Source organism: Pongo pygmaeus, chromosome 6 (genome assembly GCF_028885625.2).
Source record: "Pongo pygmaeus isolate AG05252 chromosome 6, NHGRI_mPonPyg2-v2.0_pri, whole genome shotgun sequence".
Classification (NCBI taxonomy): domain Eukaryota; kingdom Metazoa; phylum Chordata; class Mammalia; order Primates; family Hominidae; genus Pongo; species Pongo pygmaeus.
The window spans coordinates 68,817,533-68,839,731 of NC_072379.2; the positions used below are offsets into that span (position 1 = coordinate 68,817,533).

Genomic DNA, 22,199 nt, shown 5'->3' on the forward strand with positions numbered 1-22,199 from the left:
TTATTATATTTATGTTCCTAAAACCTACGGGAATGATTTTGGAGGTCTAATTAAATATCAGTCTATTTATTGCACAAAATAAAAGGAAAATAATCAAAAAGAAATAGCAACACTGAAATAGTCTTGGGTACTTTGAAGGAGTTGTGTTAGGTTTTAATTGACTTAAGTACAGGTCAAATCTCTTTGTCTTCTACCTTTGCTCTAGGAATCAGTTTGTAGGGCTTGGTTTTGAGTCTCCTTAAATTTGAGGCCATCATATTGCTATGACATATTTACTAAAACAATTTCTTGTATTATATTTGATCAATGGATTTGTAGAAAACGTAAAGGGTTTAAGATAGGTTAAATACTATACAAATCTGTCTTCTTTTTCAACTTTTATTTTAAGTTCAGGGGTACATGTGCAGGATGTGCAGGTTTGTTACATAGGTAAGTGTGTGCCATGGTGGTTTGCTGCACAGATCGTCCCATCACCTGGGTATTAAGCCCAGCAACCATTAGCTATTCTTCCTGATGCTCTCCCTCCTCCCATCCACACCTGCCAGACAGGTGCCAATGTGTATTTTTCCCATCTGTGTGTCCATATGTTCTCATCATTCAGCTTCTACTTACAAGTGAGAACATGCAGTGTTCGGTTTTTTTGTTCCTGCATTAGTTTGCTGGGAATAATGGCTTCCAGCTCGATCTATGTCCCTACAAAGGACGTGATCTTGTTACTGTCTTGTTCCTTTTTATGGCTGCATAGTATTCCATGGTGTATATGTACCACATTTTCTTTATCCAGTCTATCATTGATGGGCTTTTGGGTTGAATCCATATTTTTGCTACTGTGAATAGTGCTGTAGTGAACATACATGTGCATGTATCTTTATAATAGAAAGATTTCTGTTCCTTTGGGTATATAACCAGTAATGGGATTGCTGGGTCAAGTGGTATTTCTGCCTCTAGTCTTTGAGGAATTGCCACACTGTCTTCCACATAGTTGAACTAATTTACACTCCCACCAACAGTGTAAAGCATTCCTTTTTCTCCACAACCTCACTAGCATCTGTTGTTTCTTGACATTTTAATAATCGGCATTCTGACTGGTGTGAGATGGTATCTCATGTTTTTTTTTTTTTTTGATTAGCATTTCTCTAATGATTAGTGATGTTGAGCTTTTCTTCATCTGTTTCTTTTGTGAAGTGTCTCTTCATGTCTTTTGTTTGTTTAAAGGCTTTCTTTCAACACACAGAACATCGTTCCTTGCTTCAGTGCCTACTCATATTATGGTCTCTTTATCAGTTATTCTGTTCTTCACCTGGCTATATCCTTATAATCCTTGGAGACTAATCCTAGGTGTTGCTTTTTCCAAGATGCTTCCTCTGACTGACCGCCTCCCCCCTCACCCTTTCTAGCTGAGTCAGATGATATGTTCCTTCCTAATGTCTTGTAATAACTGAAGCATATGTCATTTTACTTACTGTATTGTTTTTTGATTATATGTATGTTGTCTCCTACAAAACTGTGAGCTTTTTGATTCCAGGAAAACTATGCTTTATTTACCTTTGAAGTTGCAGAACCTTACTATCCTAGGCACATGATAGACTTCAGTAAATGTTTAGTGAATGAATGAAAGAAGCTTCTAGTTTAGAAGAGGCAAATATGCATAAGTAACTACTGTAGAATTGTAAATTGTGCAGTGGAAGCAGAGAATACAAGGAAAAATATATTTGGGAAGAGTGTGAGGTGTTTATGAAGGAAGGTTTGCTTCATGGGAGAAAACAATTTCAGCTGGTTCTTGAGGGGAACCTGATAGAATTTTGCTAGGGAGTAAAAGTAATCCATCCTAGAGAACAGAAGCAAGAGAGCAAGTCATGATCATGGAAAAGCCAGGTATTTTAGAATCTTTTTCAAAGGTCATTTTGGCAGTAAGGAGGGTGGAATACAGGGAGAAGCAGTAATGATATAGTCATGCAGCTATAAGGAAGGTTTTGTGTCAAGCTTTGGCTGTGAGGAAGGGAAGGTTTCAAAAGATACTTAAGATATAAAATGGTCAGGCAGGCCCTGATAGCTAATTGGCTGAAAAATTCCAAGAGGGTAATGCAAGGCAACTCTAGAATTTCTCTTCTCAGTAATTGGGTAGGTATTGATGCCCCCTTTTAAAACAGTAAAGGAATATAGGAAACATTTGGGATCTTCAATGAATTTAATTTTGGACATGATAAGTTTATGATCTTTATGACAAATTCAGGTAGAAGCGTTCAGTATGTAGTTGAATATAAGTTTCTGAAACTCAGGAGATATTTCTGAGCTGGAGGCACAGTTTTGGAAGTCACAGTACATATGGGTAGTTACAAATGGTGGACTAGAAAACTCAAGGATTGCATATCTAGTAAGACTATAAGAAGGTAAAAACAGAACCCTGGGAATTGCAAGCTTTCTTCTGCTTAAAGGTAATCAAGGGCATACTTGCAAACTAGTATTAATTTTTCTTGGTCCCTTTTATTTCCTGTATGCTTTCCCAACTTTAATCAAAACGGCAGTAAAATTATGTTGAGATATCATGGCTTGGACTCAGCATCAGACAAACCTTATAGCAAGTGTGGGGCTGTGGCAGTACTAAAACATTCATGGCTCATTTTCAGGGGAGATGTTGCTGCCAACTCAGTTTTATCCAGTTACTGCCTTGCAGGTGTGCAATTCCACTGATTGCTGATTCCAGATATTTCTGTTTTTCAAGAAAAGCCAGACATCCTGATTTTTATGGATTTTTAAATGCTTACTCAGAATTTTAAAAAGTGCTGTGTTGGTCAGATAAAACATTGTCAGTTTCTGATCCCTTTCTCAATCCTTACATTCTCTGTAACAAAGAGCAACTAGTATCATCTTCTGAGGTATTGAAATGTACTTGTTTCTGTTGCATACTAGGATGAGAGAAAAAACTTGACTGGAAGCTACAGAAAATTATAGTGGAAAAGGAGACAGACTGAATCCCTGGGCTTAGAAGATTTAGAGATTGAGTGAGTAATAGAGGTTATAAGTCAGATGGGCTGAGACCCATCTGTAGTGACTGTACTGGCAGTGAATCAATCATTGCCACCTTTGGCTCCTTATTTGCTGAGGTCTTGTTGTTTCTGGGACTTGAAACTGGAGTGGTTGTTAGGAAGAATTTTTTTCTATTATTTTGTCCTGCATATTTTAGTACAAAATTATAAACACAATACAAAAAATATTTGGCGTTTCGCCCCAAGAACATAACCAACATGAATGGAAATGTTTCTGTCAGCCTGTGGCTTTCAAAATCTGAACACCTGATATACCAAATGAACTCACAGGATGATTTGTTAGGGCTGACTGTATTATCTTTATTTATTTATTTATTTTTGTTGAATCAGTTTAAAGAATTTTTACAGGAAGTCTCCTATTTATTCTATAGAAAAATCAAGGAGGTAATTGGAACTGACCTTTGGCTCTTCTATTGGTTGACCCTGTGGAAAGAAAGAGTTATGATTCCTTGAGTTTGTGTGTTCACTTTTAGGAACAGATTTCCCTGGAAATAAATTCCACTTGTATAACAATTAGATCTTACAGTTAAAAATTATAATTAAAAAATGTGTCACAAGATACTATAATTTGATCATTGATTCTTGCTCTAACCACCTTTTGGCCATATCAGATTATGAGAGGAAGTTATGGAGTAGGCCTCCTGAGTAAAGGAGGTGTGATTTTTTTTTTTCTTTGATGTGGGAGTATAGTTGGAACTAAATAAAGTATGTGTGAATTTACCATATCAACTAAAATTTTGATCAAATGGTTTTTTAAAATTGTGTGATACATATTTTATATATATTTATAGTTTCCCTTAAGATTTTCTATACCAGGGTTGTTGATCTATTATTTCCTTATACTAATGTTAGGGATGATAAAAGCTATGAGGTGAATCTAAGCAGTTAATTTTAATATCATGTGGAAATAGTTTTTTCTATGTTTTATTAAATGTCGAATGAATTGTGACTTTTACATTTTTTTTCTCTTTCATTTGTTCTTTTGGGCACTGATAAGTCTAACCATGTATCAGTTTATTGTAATTCATGGCTAGTGCCATCTTGCTGTTCTTCCTCTTTTGTAAAATCGTCTTGTACTTGTGATTATTTATATATGGTTTTAAAATTACTTTTTGGAAACTCTTGAGTAGTGCATTTATCCCACACAAACTAGTATATGTAGAGTAAGAATCATATTCTTTCTTTATAATTTATAAATGAAATATTTATATATATTTAGACATGCCAGGGCAAGGTAAAGTGGTACATGCTGGTAGTCCCAGCTACTCAGGAGGCTGAGGTGGGAGGATCCTGTGAGTCACGGAATTGGAGGCTGCATTAAGCTGTGATGGCACCACTGCATTCCAGTCTGGAAGAGAGTGAGAGACTCCATCTTTTTAAACAAACAAAATCTGTAAAAGTGTAAATAGCCTTGAGCATTGGGCTTAGGTTCACTAATGAAATGTTATTTTATATTCTCCTTTTGAATCAAGAGTTTTAAAGAGAACTTTCCCTGTGGGTACACTGTTGAGCAGCCTCAACATTTGTAAATATTTGTTCACTTCAAGTTTTTGTTTTTGGAAATTACCAAAACTTTAGCATATAAAGTTAGTAACTGGTTTTGGGTAGTACTATCTTGGTGGAAAGAATTGGGTAATTGTAAATAAAAGAGATTGATTTTTATTGTTCACCTGCAAAACTGCCTTTTGAAGACAATTTAAAAGGAGTTCCAAAAATATTTAAGCTCTAAAGGCATTATCTTTTCTGTATTCCCCAAACACTTTGTGAATCTCTTTATTGTGGTATTTACTACACTTATGTTATCATTACATGTATATTTTACCTTTTTAGCTTCTGAGCATATTAGGGGCAGAAACTGCCTCATTCATCTTTGTATCATTAAGGCCTGACACATACCCACCTAGTAACAATAGAATCAATATGAAGCCTCCAAAATAATTGGGTTGGAGGACAGTAGTTTTTATATTAAATGTACGCATACCCACACATAAAATAGAATACTAAGGCTCATTACTTAGTTTCATATTTAATTTTTTTCTTAATTGTATAGCCATGCATATGTTGCTGCACTATAAACTAATCATTAGGAGTTTATAGCATTGTATCTGAAGCCATCAGGTGAGACTGAGGAGGAACACTTTAAGGTCTTTTGCCTTTTCACTGTCCTTTCCGCCCTTCCCTTGGTCTCCCCTTTTCTCTCCTTTTTCCATTCCTTCCCTCATTTCACTTGTCTGGTTAGTAATTTTCATACTTAATGAGCAGCTTCTGTGTACTTGGCCTTGGTTACATTATTATTTGATGCTGAATGAGACAGGGTTCCACATCAGGAGCACATTCTATTGAAATTACCTGGAGAAGAATGTTCAACTTATTGTAGATAGAATAAGGTGGGAGGAAAACAGTCTGTACTTGTTACAAGACCACTCTTCTTATGGCTACTTATTTTTATTGTGGAAGTACATATATAATTTCTATGACTCAAGTTGGCACTGAAGTAGTATCAACTGTAAGATTCTTAACCCTGTTTGGCAGCCTTAAGCCATATAGTGTATTTAAATATACCAGGTGAATATAAGTTGGAGAGTGGTTGACCCATTCTAGTGACATTGATCTCAGAGTCCAAGTTCCTTTCTATGGTGGTTCTGACAGTCTGTTCTAAGATAGCTGGTATAAAACAGCTGATCTAAAACAGCATTTTCCACTTAACCCCCACTCTCCACGTGAACCAGGATAATCTACACTTGAATTAGCTGAATTAAGCACTGATAACCTAGGCCTAAATTAAAAGCACTGAATTATTTGTGTGATTGTGAAGAGTTACTGAACCAGTCTGCTGCAACTAGACTTGAGAGATGATGTCACAACTCAGCCCCTTCATGGTGCTGATGGGTATTCTGGATCAAAGAGAGGGTTAGTGATTTTGCAAAGGTTATACAGAAAGTTAGTGGCAATCTGGAATCCGTGATTTCTGACTCTTAAGTATTATATTATGCTGCCTTTCCTATCATAAATATCTTTTGAGGATCAAATGAGATAAATGTCAGTATGCCTTGACAGGCAGAAAATATCACCAGATAAATTATTTCTACTTCCTTTCTGTGGTAAGGATGCATATGTGATTTTTTGCATTGCCATTTCTTAATTTTTAGAATCATGGAAGTTGAGGTCATTTTTTATGTTTTTTTGTGTCCCTGAGTTCAAACCAATACAGGTAGATTATCTAAGCATGCTAATAAGTAGACACCCTTTGAAACTCAAGTTTTTTCCATTGTTTATTTAGAAGATACATGGATAAATTGATTTTCAGACCAGGAATTTATTATATTCACTTATTGCAGGTAGTTTTCTGACTACTTTCTTGGGAGGCATATTAAGCTGATTAATATTTAGATAAAAGCATTCATTTATGATATTAACATTTTTTTCTTACTGTGACTTTTAAGACAATTGTCAGCTGACAAATTTTATGGGTTAAAGAGTCAAGATTTGTTTAGTATCAGATCTTACCCTTATAGCTGTGTGACCTTGGGCAATTTTTAAAAACTTTTTTATTGTTTAACTTTGCATAATAATAGTGATTAAGCCAAAATTGACAATTAGACTGTGAACTCATTTACTCCCCACAGTAACCACATGACATAGGTGAGGAAATGAAGGCATGTAGTGGTTACACAACTAATGGTAAAGGTGAGATTTGAATTCAGCTAGTCCTAACTCCTGAGTCTGTAGTTTTTGAGCACTATGCTACTGCCTTCTACTACTTTGTAAGTTGTTCTGAGGAGTATGATTTCCACAGCATTTTAGATTTTAAAATTGTGACTAAGATTTTATGGCCTAGAGATTAATTTAGGGAAAATTATAAATATATAATTGTCCTTCTTTCTAAACAGTTTTGGTAGCTTGTTAGAAGTGAGAGAACTATAGGCCCTATCCCAGACACACTGGATCATAATCTGCATTTTAAGAAACTGTATTTAATATCCTTAAAGTCTGAGAAGTATTGCAGTAGATGATCTTGAGAGTTTCTTCCAATTCACAGTTGTGAGTGATTCTGGGACCCGTCAGCATGGATATTTCAATGTTGATTATTGTATTTAGCAAAGAAAATGGTACTATATTAAAGTAGCAGTTCCCAACCTCTGTGGCACCAGGGACCCCAGTTTCATGGAAGACAATTTTTCCATGGCCTGCGAGGTGGAGGGGATGGTTTCGAGATGAAACTCTCCCACCTCAGGTCATCAGGCATTAGTTAGATTATCATAAGGAGTATTCAACCTAGATCCCTCACATGCACAGTTCACAATAGGGTTGTCGTTCCTATGAGAATCTAATGCTGCTGCTGCTCTGACAGGAGGCAGAGCTCAGGTGCTGATGCTCACCGCATGCTCACCTCCTGCTGTGCGGCCCAGTTCCTAATGGTCTGCAGCCTGGGGGTTGGGGACTCCTTTATTAAAGAATTTTAAAAATGTAAATCACTGTCATATAGATTTGTCTCTATTCTTTGGATTCCATTATAGGACAACTCTTGAGAATAATACTTGTTTGAATTTGTGAAAGGTTTCTTATATAGAAGAAAATTACCCTAAATTTTATCCTGTATCATTTTAGGAAATAATTAGAACCCAATTATTTTTATGTGGTGTTAGATCAAATGTTTTTCCTAATTTATCTCACTAATAAGATTATAATGTCAGCCAATTATACATATGAGAACACTTAGAATAACATAACTTGATTTTTGGACAATTCGCTATTCTGATGTTTCAATGAGCAGTTTAACATTTGAAGTTAACTGTTATAATAGATTAACTACCAAGCAAATTAGCACTGCACTTGCTTGATTAGAAAAGCCTAATTTTTGTAGTCTCTGGAATTTAAAAATTTCTCTCAAACTTAATTAAGGAAAGAATCTTTTTTTTCTTAAAAAAAAAAAACCATGACAGTAATGGCTGTTTTTTCACTGTTAAATTATCACCTGGCACATTGCAGAAATTCACAAATAGTTGTTGAATGAATGAATAGGACTTTGGTTTAGGTGATTTTGCTACTGTTTTCAAATGAATAATAAAACACCTGTTAGAATATGAAAAGTTGAGTTTTTAGAAAAATCAAATATTTCCCCTTGTTGACAAATTGGTGCATGAATCTTCTCCATATCAACTCATTTTGACTCTTTTTTGAAAATTTCTTTAATTGTGAAAGATATGATTTGTACATAAGAGAGAATAAAACATTTATACAGTTTAGTCCTAACAACTGGTTAAAAAATAGAGTGCTGGGGGATGCAGAGCAGGATGGCCAAATAGAAGCCTCCACTGATTGTCCTCTTCACAGGAACACCAAACTGAACAACTATCCACATATAAAGCATCTTCATAAGAACCAAAAATCAGGGACTGATGACAGTAGCTGGTTTTAACTTCATATTGCTGCAAGAGGCACTGAAGAGGGTAGGAAGGACAATATTGAATTGTCAATGCCACCCCTCCCTCATCCCCTGGCAGAAGCTGAGTGGTGCAGAGAGAAAATCTGTGCACTTGGGGGAGGGAGAGCACAGTGATTATGGGACTTTGCATTGGAACTCAGTGCTGCCCTGTCACAGTGGAAAGCACCACTGGGCAGAACTCAGCCAGAGCCTGTGGATGAAGCATTTGGACCAGTCCTAAGCAGAGGGAATTGCCCATCCCAGTGGTTGGAACCTGAGTCCAGCAGCCCTTGCCACTGCTGGCTCATGTGCTCTGGGGTCCTAAGTAAACTTGAAAGGCAGGCTAGGCCACAAGGAGTGCAATTCCTGGGCGAGTCCTGGTGCTGTGCTGGGTTTGGAGCCACCACATCACCCAGTGAGACACCAGCTGGGGCGACAAAAAGAGCACTTGCACCACCCTTCCTCCCACCCCAAGTAGTGCAGCTTGCAGGTCCGGGAAAGACTCCTTCTCTCTGCTTGAGGAGAGGAGAGGGAAGAGTGAAGAGGATTCTGTCTTGCAACTTGGATACCAGCTTAGCCACAGTAGGACAGGGCACCAGGCAGAGTCCTGAGGCCCCTGTTCTAGGCCCTACCTCCCAGACAGCATTTCTAGACACACCCTTGGCCAGAAGGGAACCTACTGCTTTGAAGGGAAGGACCTAGTCCTGGCAAGATTGATTGCCTGCTGACTAAAGAGCTCTTGGGCCCTGAATAATCAGCAGCGGTAGGTACCCAGGCAGTAATTTCCCTGGGCCTTGGGTGAGATTCAGAGACATGCTGGCTTTAGATGTGACCTAGTACATTTCCAGTTGTGGTAACTATGCGGGGGGACTTCTTCTGTTTGAGAAAAGGAGAGGGAAGAGTGAGGGGACTTTGTGTTGCACCTTAGCTACCAGCTTGGTTACAGTGGAGTAGAGCACCAAGTGGGCTCTTGGGGTCCCTGATTCTAGGCCTTGGCTCTTGTATAGCATCTCATGACCTACCCTGAGCCAGAGGGGAGCCCACTACCCTGAAGGGAGAGTCCCAGGCCTGGCAGCATTCACCACAGCTGACAGAAGAGCCCTTGGTCCTTAATGAACATTGGTAGCCGGGCAGTACTTGCCATGGGCCTGGAGACTGTGCTTGCCGTGGGGAGAGACTCCTCTGCTTATGGAAAGGGTAGGGAAGAATGGGAAGGACTTCGTCTTGTGGCTTGGGTGCTAGCTCACCTGCAGTAGAGTAGAGCAGCAGGTAGATTCCTGAGGTTTCCACCTCCGGACCCTGGTCCAGCATCTCTTGACCTGCCCAGGAATGAGAGAAGCTCTCCACCTTGAAGGGAAGGACACAAGCCTATCTGGCTTCACTACCTGCAGATTTTAGAGTCCTAGGGCCTCAAGTGAACATAGGTAGTGGCCAGGCCATGGTTACCACAGGCCTCGGTGTGACCCAGTGCTTTGTTGACTTCAGGTATGATCCAGTGCCATCACAGTGGAGGTGGCAACAGGGTTGCTTGTGTCACCCCACCCCCGGCTCCACACAACTCAGCAGAGAGACTGACTCTGTTTGGGAGAATGTAAGGGAAGAAAGCAAGAGTTTCTGCCTGGTAATTTAGATAATTCTTCCACATCTTATTTAGGACCATGAAGGCAATACCACTACAAGTCTTTCAGAGCCACAACATTAGTAGGCTTAGGGTGCCTCTAATGTATATATGGCTACAGTTACTAGAAACATAGATCACAACACCCAAGTTCCTTCGAATACCTGGAAAGCCTTCCCAAGAAGGACTGGGACAAACAAGCCCAGACTGTAAAGACTGCAATAAATGCCTAACTCTTCAATGTCCAGACATCAGTGAACATCCACAAGCATCAAGACCATCCAGGAAAACACTGACCTCACCAAATGAACTAAATAAGACACCACGGACCAATCCTGGAGACAGAGATATGTGTCCTTTTGGGTGGAAAAATCAAAATAGTTGTTTTGAGGAAATACAACAAAATTCAAGATAATATGGAGAAGGAATTCAGAATCTTATCAGATAATTTTAACAAAGAGATTAAAATAATAAAAAGAATCAAGCACAAATCTTGGAGTTGAAAAATGCAGTTGACCTACTGACAAATGCATCAGAATTTCTTAACAGAATTGATCAAGCAGAAGAAGGAATGAGTGAACTTGAAGACAGGCTAATTGAAAATACACAGAGGAGGAAAAAGAATAAAAAGAAATGAGGCACAACTACAAGATCTAGAAAATAGCCTCAAAAGGGCAAATTTAAGAGTTATTGTCCTTAAAGAGTAGGTAGAGAGAGAGTTAGGGGTAGAAAATTTATTCAGATAGATAATAACAGAGAGCCTCTCAAACCTAGTAAAAGATATCAATATTAAAATACAAGAAGGTTATAGAACACCGAGCAGATTTAACTCAAGACTACCTCAAGATACTTAATAATCAAACTCTCAAAGGTCAAGGATGAAGAAAGGATCCTAAAAGCAGCAAGAGAAAAAGAAAAAAACATGTAATGGTGCTCCAGTACATTTGCCAGCAGACTTCTCAGTGGAAGTTGTACAGGCCAGGAGAGAGTGGCATGCCATATTTTAGTGTGGATTAGGAACTTCTGCAAAGTATTATCAGAGGAACTGAGTGTCTCTGTACTTTATTCTAAATAACTGTGTCCTACTTACCAGCTCTTAGAAGGAAGTCAGAGGACACTTCTGTAGGTGAAATAGTATTCCCTCCTGATTCAGAGAGAAGAGAGCATGGAGGCAGAGCAGAAACTCGTTAGCAGGCATTCTGTCCTTTGGTTAAAAGATAAAAGTGGCCAAGATGTGGAAAAAGGATAATAAAACACAAAGGAATAAGAGTTGTATAACTCTGAGGGACATAAAAGAAGATATGATTAATGGAAAAATATCATTTTGGGATAGGAAGACTCAGTATAATATGTCTCCCTAAATAAATCTTGTCCAGGATTTCTGTTTATTTGTCATTTAATCATTTAGAGTTGCTTAAACCAGCCCTATACAGTTGCTTAATTTTTCTCCATAGCACTTAGCCACGTGTGATATAACTATATATTTACTTAATTTTCTTTTTCCCCACTTCTGGAATGTAAACTTATGAAGGTATGTGAACTTATGCGGGTATGCTTGTGTTTCTTTCCTTACTAGAATGTAGATTTATGAGGGTATGTTTTATCCCTTGTGGTATCCCCACTACCTTGAGCTGTGCTTGGCACATAGGAAGCAATGACTGGTGAGTGAATAAATGAATAAATAAAGCCCTCCTTTCTCTCATAATCCACAGCACTTACTGTCTGTTCTATAGTTTTTTGGTCATTAATTTTGTTCAGTTTAGCATCTTATAATGCTTTCTATTATTTTCTTTTGGTTCAGTATCTAATTGTTTCATTCCTATAGGACATTCTTCTCTATGCTCCTTGACGGCATGAGTGGGACAAATGCTTCCTTTGTGTACTACCTCACAGTGCAAGGCAAATGGACATAGGAACTTGTTGAACTGAACACATGTATTTATTCATAATGACTTAAATTGCCAAATTCCAGTTTGCCTTTAATAAAAGGCGTATTTTTTTATTGGCTAAAACAGTATAATTCTGTATGAAATAGGTTTTTTTTAAATGTATGAATACTTCTTGGTGATGTTTTATTGAGCTCATAGTAAATTTTGGTAACTGGAAGTTGGAACTTTTGTAATTATAATTGTGTGAGTTTCTATACATAATTTGAGTAGAATAATATCACAATTTTCAATGAGATAAGGATTTCTTACCTTGAAATTTAAATTTCTAATAAAATGTCTCCTTATGCTGTAGTTATATTGGGAGCTAGTTTCAAGATGAAATATTAATTCTAAGTAAGTATAACTTTGTAGCCTACTTATCCTTTTATATATGCATTTGCAAATATAAATGTACAGATGTTTTTGTGCATACTTTGTTGTATTTCTCATGCCAGGATTTCATTTAACAGTTTGTATAACTATTTCTGTCCTGTACCTTTGCATTGCCACTAGGATTTTTTTAAAAAGTAATTGCAGATGCTCTGTAAATCTCTCTATACATATAAATTTTGTATATTGTTTTGTGGAGATAAATTTTCAAGTATACACTTCACATTTTCAAAAGTTACTGAAATAATACCATGAATGTTTACAAGAAGAAATTTAAAACTATGTAAAAGTTTTGTTGGTTCTTTTCTAATTCATATGCAGAATTATTTACTAATTTACTTATATTTTTTCTTTATTTCAGGCCAGTCTATCCATATGGGGATGGGGAAGCCTTGGCATTGTCCTTTTTCTGATAACCTTTGGACCCTTTGTAATATTTTATTTGACATTTTATATCCTCTGCTTTGTGGGTGGGTAAGTATACTCAATTATAATTTTATAATTCATGTGTCATATCTTGTGAAAATGGAAACAAATGACTATGAGAAACGGGAGTATGATTTATTTGTGAATGCCATTTTTAATAAATTGCTTTTACTAAAGTTAAAAAAATAAGGATACCCATAAAAATAAAAACAGTGATTGTCATTATTTGTATCAGAAATATAGGTAGTCCTTCAATAATAAGATGTCCATTTCCAAAGGTATGAACTTTTTTTGGTGATAATGTGTAAAGTTTAAAAAATTTTTCAAATTCCTTTTGGTGGTGTTTGTCCTTTAAAGTTGAAATTTTCTTTTGCATTATGTTAATAATAGTAAGTTAAATTGAGACTACACATGAAATTTTACATTATAGAATTTGTGATTAGACTTCAAACAATAATGTTAATTTTTTCCTTTAATGAATGTTGTCATTTCGGTCTAGAAAATTCAAATACCTGATTTTGCAGTTTTCTCTTCATAGTTATTTGGTGTACATTTATATTTTCCCTTAAGTTGATAAACCTTTACAAGAGAGGTTTCAGTCATAATTTATTGTAGCTTTGTATGCAGAGCATTTGGCATCAGACATGAATTACAAGGAAATATTAGAAAATATATAGACAAGGGATATTTGTTAGACACTGTTACCAAAATAGCTTAGTTGAAATGAGTCTTTTGTTGTTAATGTGTTTGTATGTATGTTTATATGACATATTTATGTAATTAGTTGTGGAATGAACACTGATTTCTTTCTGAAAAATCTTTTGAGACCCCAAATATTTGGAGGAGTTGTTTGAGCCTATAGGTTTGGAGGATTTAGCTGAATTGAATAGCATATATAAACAGTAGCTTGAGAAACTGTATAGGACACTGAAGGGTTAGCTTCTAAATATATCTATCACTTTTTTGGGGATACAGATTTGATAGTCATGTTGTAGTCTTTCTATAGGGAGCATATGCTTGAACAAGTGAGAGTTTCTTTAATTGAGCAACTATGTCAAGGACTCTCCATAAAACTATATTTTATGTTAGATTTAGTATTTTCATATCTATGGCCTAGATACGATACTGTGTACTGAAACATTTAAACTTATTTCAGCCATAAGAATCTGATAATGGAGTTCAGAGTATCTTCATTGATGATAAACATGACTGAAGATGATAAAGATGATTGAAGATAATACAGATCTGCAGCCAAATGGGTTTCCTAATTATACTTCTCAGTCACAGTTAAGGCGACAGCATGGCTGAATAGTGACATGGTTGCACCTCTCCCTCTCAGAGTCGAGGCTGCATTTATTAATTGGAAAGGAAATTGTCTTGACATTTTTTTTTTGAAAGGTAGAAATTTCTTCTAATTTCACTAATTGTATTAGCTCTTGTAAGAGTGAAGGAAAAGGATTTCAGAGTATTTCCCAATACTTTGGCAAGGGAGGATATTGCAGCTTTATAGGCTAAGGTAGGAGCCCTTGGAAGGTGGATAAGTGAATAATTATTTCTTTTTTTACTCAACTGCTCCAAATAAATTTAGGACAAAGAGAAGAGTAATCAGTTTATTAATTTTTTAAGTTTTTGAATCTTTAATAAAACCAGATCCTGCACAAAGTTTATTCATTTTTAAAGTCATGAGAACCTTTGTTGTTCCTTTTTAAATGTTGTAGTTTATCAAGGAATAATTTCAAAAAATCTTTCGGATGCTTACAAAGTTCTGTAAAAATTTGGAGATAAGGTGGGATACTAGAGGATAATGGGTACTAAAAAACTCTTTAGAGAATATTAAGAGTCACATGGTAGGGTCTGTGGAATCCTCTCTTGTTTTGTTTTGCTAATAAAACTTAAGTTTTTAAGCTGTGCAGTTTATTCTTCTCAAGTGTTGATAATGTCTATATTTTGCTTATAGTCAAAGTTAACTCCTTATTTTTTAATATAAAGAATGCTTTTGGAAAGAAAAACACGTGGGGACTTTTCATTTTTGTTGTCGTAGGATACTTTCATCTTACTGCATTATGGTTATTTTGTGGCATTCTGTTGTGTTTGTTGGGTTATATAATTATTTATTGCACCCAACTACAGTTGAAATTATTACTTAAACTTTACAGCTGAAACTACTATTTAGGTTCTTTTAAAATCAGACTGCTCTTTATCTTGTCTTCCTATCGTTACACACTTGTGGGCAAAAGTTAATGTCTCATCAGTCTGTTTCTTGATGATGTTTTTAATAACACAGTGTTAATATAAACATTTTATTTTGTCTATAAATATGCTTAATAACCAGGTAAAACTGAAATAGAGGGCCAACTTGAATCTTAATAATAATATCAGATATAACACAGATAGATGAAATTTAGCAGTAATTCTGAGACCAGACTTTTACAAACAACAGAAACAGAATTAATGACGTACACTGATTTGACTTTATCCATGTTCTCAACCTCCAACCCCTGCTTTTGTGATACGTGTACTGAGGACTAGTGAGAGGGCAGGTAGCCACAAAAATTGGAGGACTTTGAGAATCTTCCTTTCAGTAGTTGAGACTGACAATATTTAATGTTTTACTGTTCCCTTCCTATCATTACAGTCTTTGAATCATTGTAACATTACTGTAAGATCATTATAAGATTAAATGTTTTTTGATGGATTTCCAGCACTTTGCTTCATTGGTAAATTTTAAATCTATGAAATATTGATAATATTTAGTTAATACTTAGAGTGAAGTAGTTCTAAATCACCATTTATCTTCCTTGATCCTGTAATTATTTTTCAAAATAATTAACTTTCTTTGGGATACATTTATATTTTCTTAATTCCAGCCTTATTTTAAACAAATCATAGATTAGATTTTTTTTTTTCCCTGAATAGCCTTTATGTATTCTGTATTCATACTGGAAAGTTATAATAATGTAATACCTCACATTAATTGGTTAACAGAACTATAGAATTCGGTCATTTAGCTACATATTTAGATTCATTTGTCTTTATCCATGGTTATTAGCTAGCCTACTTGTTTAATAAGGGCTGATTTTTCTTCTCTTTTTTTTTTTTGAGGTGAGTCTTACTCTGTCGCTGGAGTGCAGTGGCGCGATCTCAGCTCACTGCATCCTCTGCCTCCCCAGTTCAAGCAGTTCTCCTGCCTCAGCGTCCTGAGTAGCTGGGATTACAGGTGCATGTCACCACGCCCAGCTAATTTTTGTGTTTTTAGTTGAGACGGGGTTTCACCATGTTGGTCAGGGTGGTCTCGATCTCCTGACCTCAGATGAGCCACCCACCTCGGCCTCCCAAGGTGCTAGGATTACAGGCGTGAGCCACTGTGCTCAGCCTGATTTTTCTTAAGTTTGAAAAATGTCACTTAAGTTTTTTTTTTTTTTTTGAGACTGAGTCTTGATCTGTCACCCAGGCTCTAGTGCAGTGGCATGATCTCAGCTCACTGCAATCTCTGCCTCCCGGGTTCCAGCGATTCTCCTGCCTCAGCCTCCCAAGTAGCTGGGACTACAGGTGCGCGCCACCACCCTGGCTAATTTTTGTATTTTTAGTAGAGATGTGGTTTCACCATGTTGGTCAAGCTGGTCTCGAACTCCTGACCTTGTGATCCTCCTGTCTTGGCCTCCCAAAGTGCTGGGATTACAGGCATGAGCCACCACACCCGGCCTTGTCACAAGATTCTTTAGGAAATACTTTGGATTAAAACTTTAAAAAGTATTATTGTATAATTCACAAAATGTTTATAGTTGTTTTAAACTTCAGAACCTAATGCAATCTGTCAATTTCTTGCTTTGCCACAGTCACAAATTGACTTTTTAGTAAATGGTAAGCCATCTGTGAACTGTGGAAAATATACTTGGTAGTAGATTCATTAAATTATAAGAAAATTTTGTTTTTATATTTGTGATTAAATTTTCCTTTCTAGGGGTTTAGTGGTTACTCTCCTGTTTGGAAAAACAAACTCAGAGAAGTACCTAGAACAGTGTGAACACTCATTTCTTCCTCCGACATCAACTGGGGTTCCTAAGGTAAATAATTTGAGGGAATGTAAAACCTCAAAGTCCAGTTCTTTGTAATAATAGAGTAATCATCTGTATATATAGCACGACAAATTTTTGTATAATTTACTAATGCTCACTGGGAATTATGTGAGATTGTCTAGTTATACTTAGAAAATATATTTTAAAAGGCCATCTTAAAAACTTTCTTAGTGTTAGATTTAAAAAGTGGGAATACAAACTTGAGAAAGCGATAGAAATTGGTTAGTTTATTTTGGGTATTTTTCCTGCTGTCATATCATAGTATTTCAAAGCATCATGCATATGATTTGTAACAATGTCAATGAGTATTCTGGTTTGAATGAAATAAATTGCAGAGGAACCAGAGGAAAAAATGGATACTTTTCATTACTTTGAAAAATACAGCTTGTAATTAGATTATGCAGTATCTATAATTTTAATAATTCAGGCCTAATTTTTATCATCTTGAATGGTGCTATTTTATTATTTTTTCAGTATCATACTCTATAAATAAAATTGGAATTGTGTAGGTTTCAGATTGTAGTGCCTTCAATTCTTGTGCAGTTGGGTTGGTTTCATTTTGTATGAAGAGAGGCAGATGGCCTGGAGTTGATGCTAATAACAACTTCTTTACAGTTATTAACTTGTCTGTTACATGCTAAGGTGCAGGAGATGTAGAGGTAAATAATGTCCAATATTATTTTACATTAATAAAAGAATTTCACTCTATTCCACTGACTTTTATATTGATAAACAAATTTTTTTAATACTTAAACTTTTTTATAATCTGAAACCTTTCCTTTTAGGACTCATATTAATATGTATTTTTTTTTTTTTTTTACTTATAAGTCTTAGGAAATTAACCTTTCCTTTTCTGAACCATTTCTTAGCTATTTATAGTGTACTTCATTTGAGTGGTATATACAGAGGATAGGAAATATTTTAAGAATTAAGATCCTTAACAGTAATAAATTGTATTCAAGAATGGTTAAGTCTTTATAATCCATTTTTAATAGATAGTATAAAAACAGTGGGTTTTATTTGCTATTTCTAAAATATGATTTATAAGTATGTTTTATGAAAAAATATCAGTGGTTTCATATTATAACTCGAAGCATGTATTTTTAATATAGATATCTATGTCTATATCTGTACCTATATTTATATATATTTATGGTTTTTTTTTTAAGAATCTCCCACTACCTTTTACACAATTTTCAGGCGACTGATCATTCTGAACACAAAAAGTAGAGAAGTACATTTTCTTAAGTTGCCAAAACTATCCCTAAATAAAATCCATTTAAAAATTAATTATTTTGCAGCTGGTATATTGTTTTGGGCTGGGAAAGGGGAGGGGCAAGAGGAGAGTGTCCAGTAAAGACAGTTTGACTCACAGGAAACACTAATTTTATAGTTGTAAAGTTTCATTGAAATATGGCAGCAGCATACCTGTACATTTGCAGTTTTCCCACATTCTAATTAATTTTTGCTGATTTAATTAAATTTTTGAGGATAATTGTTTTTTTGGGAATGTCTAATTTTGTTAACTTGAGAAATAGTGTTTGGCTTATAGTAGCACCTCAAATAAGGTTATTTATTTACTTGAGGACAATGAAGGGATGTTACATTGAGTATTCAACTGGAATTAAACTGGAGAGATTTTAGATCAGAAAACTACTCAGTAAGATGTTTTGATTTCCTTTAAGTGCTTAGAAGAAATGAAACGGGAAGCTAGGACTATTAAGATTGATAGAAGATTGACGGGCGCCAATATAATTGATGAACCTCTCCAGCAAGTGAGTTTCAGCGTGTGGTATTTGAATTCTATATATTGTGTTCTAGGTATATTTCTTTAAAAGATACCAGGAAATACTTTTTGCTCTTTAAATAATATCCTGGAATTTCTTAATGTTATCCTTGAATTTTATACTTGAAGATGCTTCCTTATTTATTAACTCACTTCTAATGAGGTGGTTTACTTTATGTAAAAGCCTTTTGATTGAATTTAGATTTAGAAAAAAAGTTTTTACTGACATTTGATAGTGTTTCTTAAAATTTTACAGTTAAAGTGTTACTCTTTTGTTGATGAACAAGCTTAGTGGTATGGTAAATCAGACTTTTTCTCCAACTTGTTACTTTTTAAAAAATGGAAATGAAATATCCGATCCAAAAAGATTAAAAAATTAGAGATAGGTAAAAAAACTATGCTCCCTGAAATATTTTTCATTGGTGTTTGATTATATGATTATAAAAATGTGTACTTTAGAATTTTAACATTTATTATTATTACTAATATTTAGTTTATCTGATTTGTAAAAATTATACATTGAGTTGTATTATGTACTATTTATTGTCTGAATACTGTTGGCAGTATCAAAGGTATTAGTAGAAATAAGTGAACTCCTGTATCATTTTTATAATTAGACTGCAATGGATCTGATGATATAATCTTTAAAAAAACTGTTTTTTTTTTTTGAATTATATTCTCTATTATTTTACATCTCATTCCATTAAACTGATTGATATTATTTATTAGATTATAGCATGGAAAGTTTCTTGTTTTTCTGCAAACCCTGTCTTTACCTGGATTTATGTGGGACTTGGCCATAGATAGTGTTTTAATTTTTTTTTTTTTAATCTAGGCAGTAGGTAAGTTGGGATACGAGAATAATTTAAAAATGTTTGAAATGGTTTTTAGTATGTCGATGTTTTTGTAATGAGGGCAGGTATTTACCACCATAAATTAATACATAGAGAGTAAATATAAATTGGCAGATACAGCATACTTTTTTGGTTTACCACTGTAACTTTTTAAATCCTAAAATGTTGTAATTTTTTTTTCCAATATTTTTGTTACAGGTTATCCAGTTTTCCTTGAGGGATTATGTCCAGTATTGGTATTATACACTAAGTGATGATGAATCTTTTCTTCTTGAAATTAGGCAGACTCTTCAAAATGCACTCATTCAGTTTGCTACTAGGTAAGGACATGACATTGTATTTATGCAGAAAAATTTAGATGTATGGTTTGTACCAGTAAGGAAAACAACTTTTAAGGGGAGGAATTGTTTATTAAAAGGTAAGTAGAACAGCAGATTATTACTGTGGGATAACGCCAAGATTTCACAACTAGAGCTCTTAAAACCTTTAAATTACCCCAGATTTTAGGTTTTTACAGAATGTTATTTTGATTAAGCCCTGCTTTCTAAGTCTGTTTGGTAGTTTTTTCTTTAGGGTCCAAATCAGGTGACTTTTCAAATCTGTTACCCCACTTATTGATACTTACCCCCTACCCCTTCCCTAGACCCTCTATTTTATGTGAGTGCTATGAAAATAGATTAGTTTCAGTGTAACTGCTCTTCTCTACATAGTTTTGCTGTAACCCTTCTCCTAATTATGACACATATCTATCGGAAGTCCTCTTGGAGGAGAAAGGGACCAAAGGAACATAAGTCAGTGGAGAATATTCAAGTTTATATTTTTCAGAAGAGAAGTATACTTTGGTGAGTTTGTTTTAACAAACTTTTCTTGTCAGATATGCTAAAATTCTTACTTTACAAACCAGCTATATACTGCTTCCCATATGATGAAAGTATTTTGGCTTCTATTCTTGTACTTAAACTGCTTGATTTTTTTGATGGGAGGCTATTTCACACCTGTTTAAATTATGTTTACTTTCATTTTTATTTTTGAAGGCTTTTTTTCCCCCCCATCATTGATGTCTAACTTTTTGAAAGCCTTTTAATGGGCAATGTTATGTGAAAGGGAATACTTGTGTTCTAGAAATTATTTATTTTTGAAAGAAAGATTTTATGTTTGGATGAGTTTGTAGATTTTTTTTTTTATTCCATTAAAATATGTTGCTACCATCACACGCAAAGATTGCCCTGCTAGGTATTTCCAGCCATGCTGCCCTCTCAGGCCCTTTCCTCTATCTCCATTGATTCTAAAGCTTTAGATTTGGAGTTGGCTAGAGGAAGGGCATCGGATGTGTTTCCCAGCCTCATTGGGGAGCCTCGCACAAGTTTTATGATTTGAACAATAATAGTTACAGAGATAGATTTGTGCTCCTCCTCCTCGTGATTAGGAGCAAGAATTTACAAAGTAGCCAGACAGAATTACAGATGCAGACTCACTGTGGAACACAGAACATATAATTGGTATAATCAAAGAAAGTCAGAACTTGAATTTAATCTCTTTTATTTCATATGCACCATTATTGAGTGTTAGGTATTCTTTCAGATAACTCTTCTAAATATTTATTTATTGCTTTCTATAGTAACACTATCCTGATGACTTTTTTTTTCTTTGAAAGGGTGAGAATAAGAAGAATTCATTATTCTTGTGCCTGACTGTTGAAAAATATATAAAAATGTGTAACACATTTTAGACCTGGAAAGAGATTTGAACTAGTAATCTGAAAACTTGAGTTTGCATTCTAGCTCCACCTCTAGCTACGGGACTGTGAGCAAGTGTCTTTAAACTCTGAACCTTGGTTTTTCTCATATGTAAAATAAGTGTAATAATAACTGCCCTGTTCTGTGTTCCTCTCAGGATAATTGTCAGGATCAAAATTTGTCTTATTCAACTAATATTTTGGGCATACTTTGTACCAACCAGATGCTGGGGATACAGCAGTGAATAAAACAAAGTCCCTGCTCAGTGGAGTGAAATGAAATACCTGTGACAGTGTTTTGAAAATTGTGAAGGAATTTAGAAATTTAAGTTTTTATGCCATCCAATACCCATAATTTTACTGATGAGGAAGCTAAGGTCCAGAAAGGTAAAGTGGTTAGTCTAATGTTATCTAGTGAGTTAGAATTAGAATCAAATTGTTCTTAAGTTTGGTATTTTTTCTCCCACTCAAATATTTTATAATCTAGGTTATTTATCTTAGTTTCCTGCTCTTCTTTCCTGTTATTGCAATACTTTCCCTGTTTTTGATCCCCTAGTCACCTTTCTTTTCACTTTAGGTCTTAAGTTTTTTTTTCTTTTGAAAACATTCAGTGCTATCAAGCCTAGTGAAAAAGTAAGGTTTTTTCCATCCTACACTGATCTAAATTAATATCTTTCCTTGACCATTTACCTTAAGTTTCTGGCAAATTAAAACAATATAGATAATAACTACTTTAGAGGCTGCTTTGAGTCTAAAAAATGGTATCAAATAAAGTTCTTAGCATGCAGTAAAACTCATTAATTGTTGGTTTGTTCCTTCTCTGTTAATGACTTTCCTACATTGGCTTTTTCTATTACTACACAAATATATGACTTACTAGAGGCTCCATGACTTCCAGTGCCAATATCAAGAAA

At 35.1% G+C, this 22,199-nt stretch overlaps 1 protein-coding gene across 4 annotated transcripts in view; it reads left to right on the forward strand.

The window, feature by feature from the left end:
- Positions 1-22,199, forward strand: part of SNX13 (sorting nexin 13) — a 156,607-nt gene that overhangs the window by 35,924 nt on the left and 98,484 nt on the right. For 2 of the 4 annotated variants that reach the window (XM_054496852.2, XM_054496853.2), the window contains exons 2-5: positions 12,770-12,882; positions 16,796-16,898; positions 18,596-18,685; positions 19,749-19,870. In XM_054496852.2, the coding sequence (XP_054352827.1) occupies positions 12,770-12,882; positions 16,796-16,898; positions 18,596-18,685; positions 19,749-19,870 (428 nt within the window). Of the gene's footprint in view, positions 1-12,769; positions 12,883-16,795; positions 16,899-18,595; positions 18,686-19,748; positions 19,871-20,265; positions 20,393-22,199 lie in introns of those variants that run through there. The other 2 variants (XM_063667497.1, XM_063667498.1) reach the window with 1 other exon arrangement.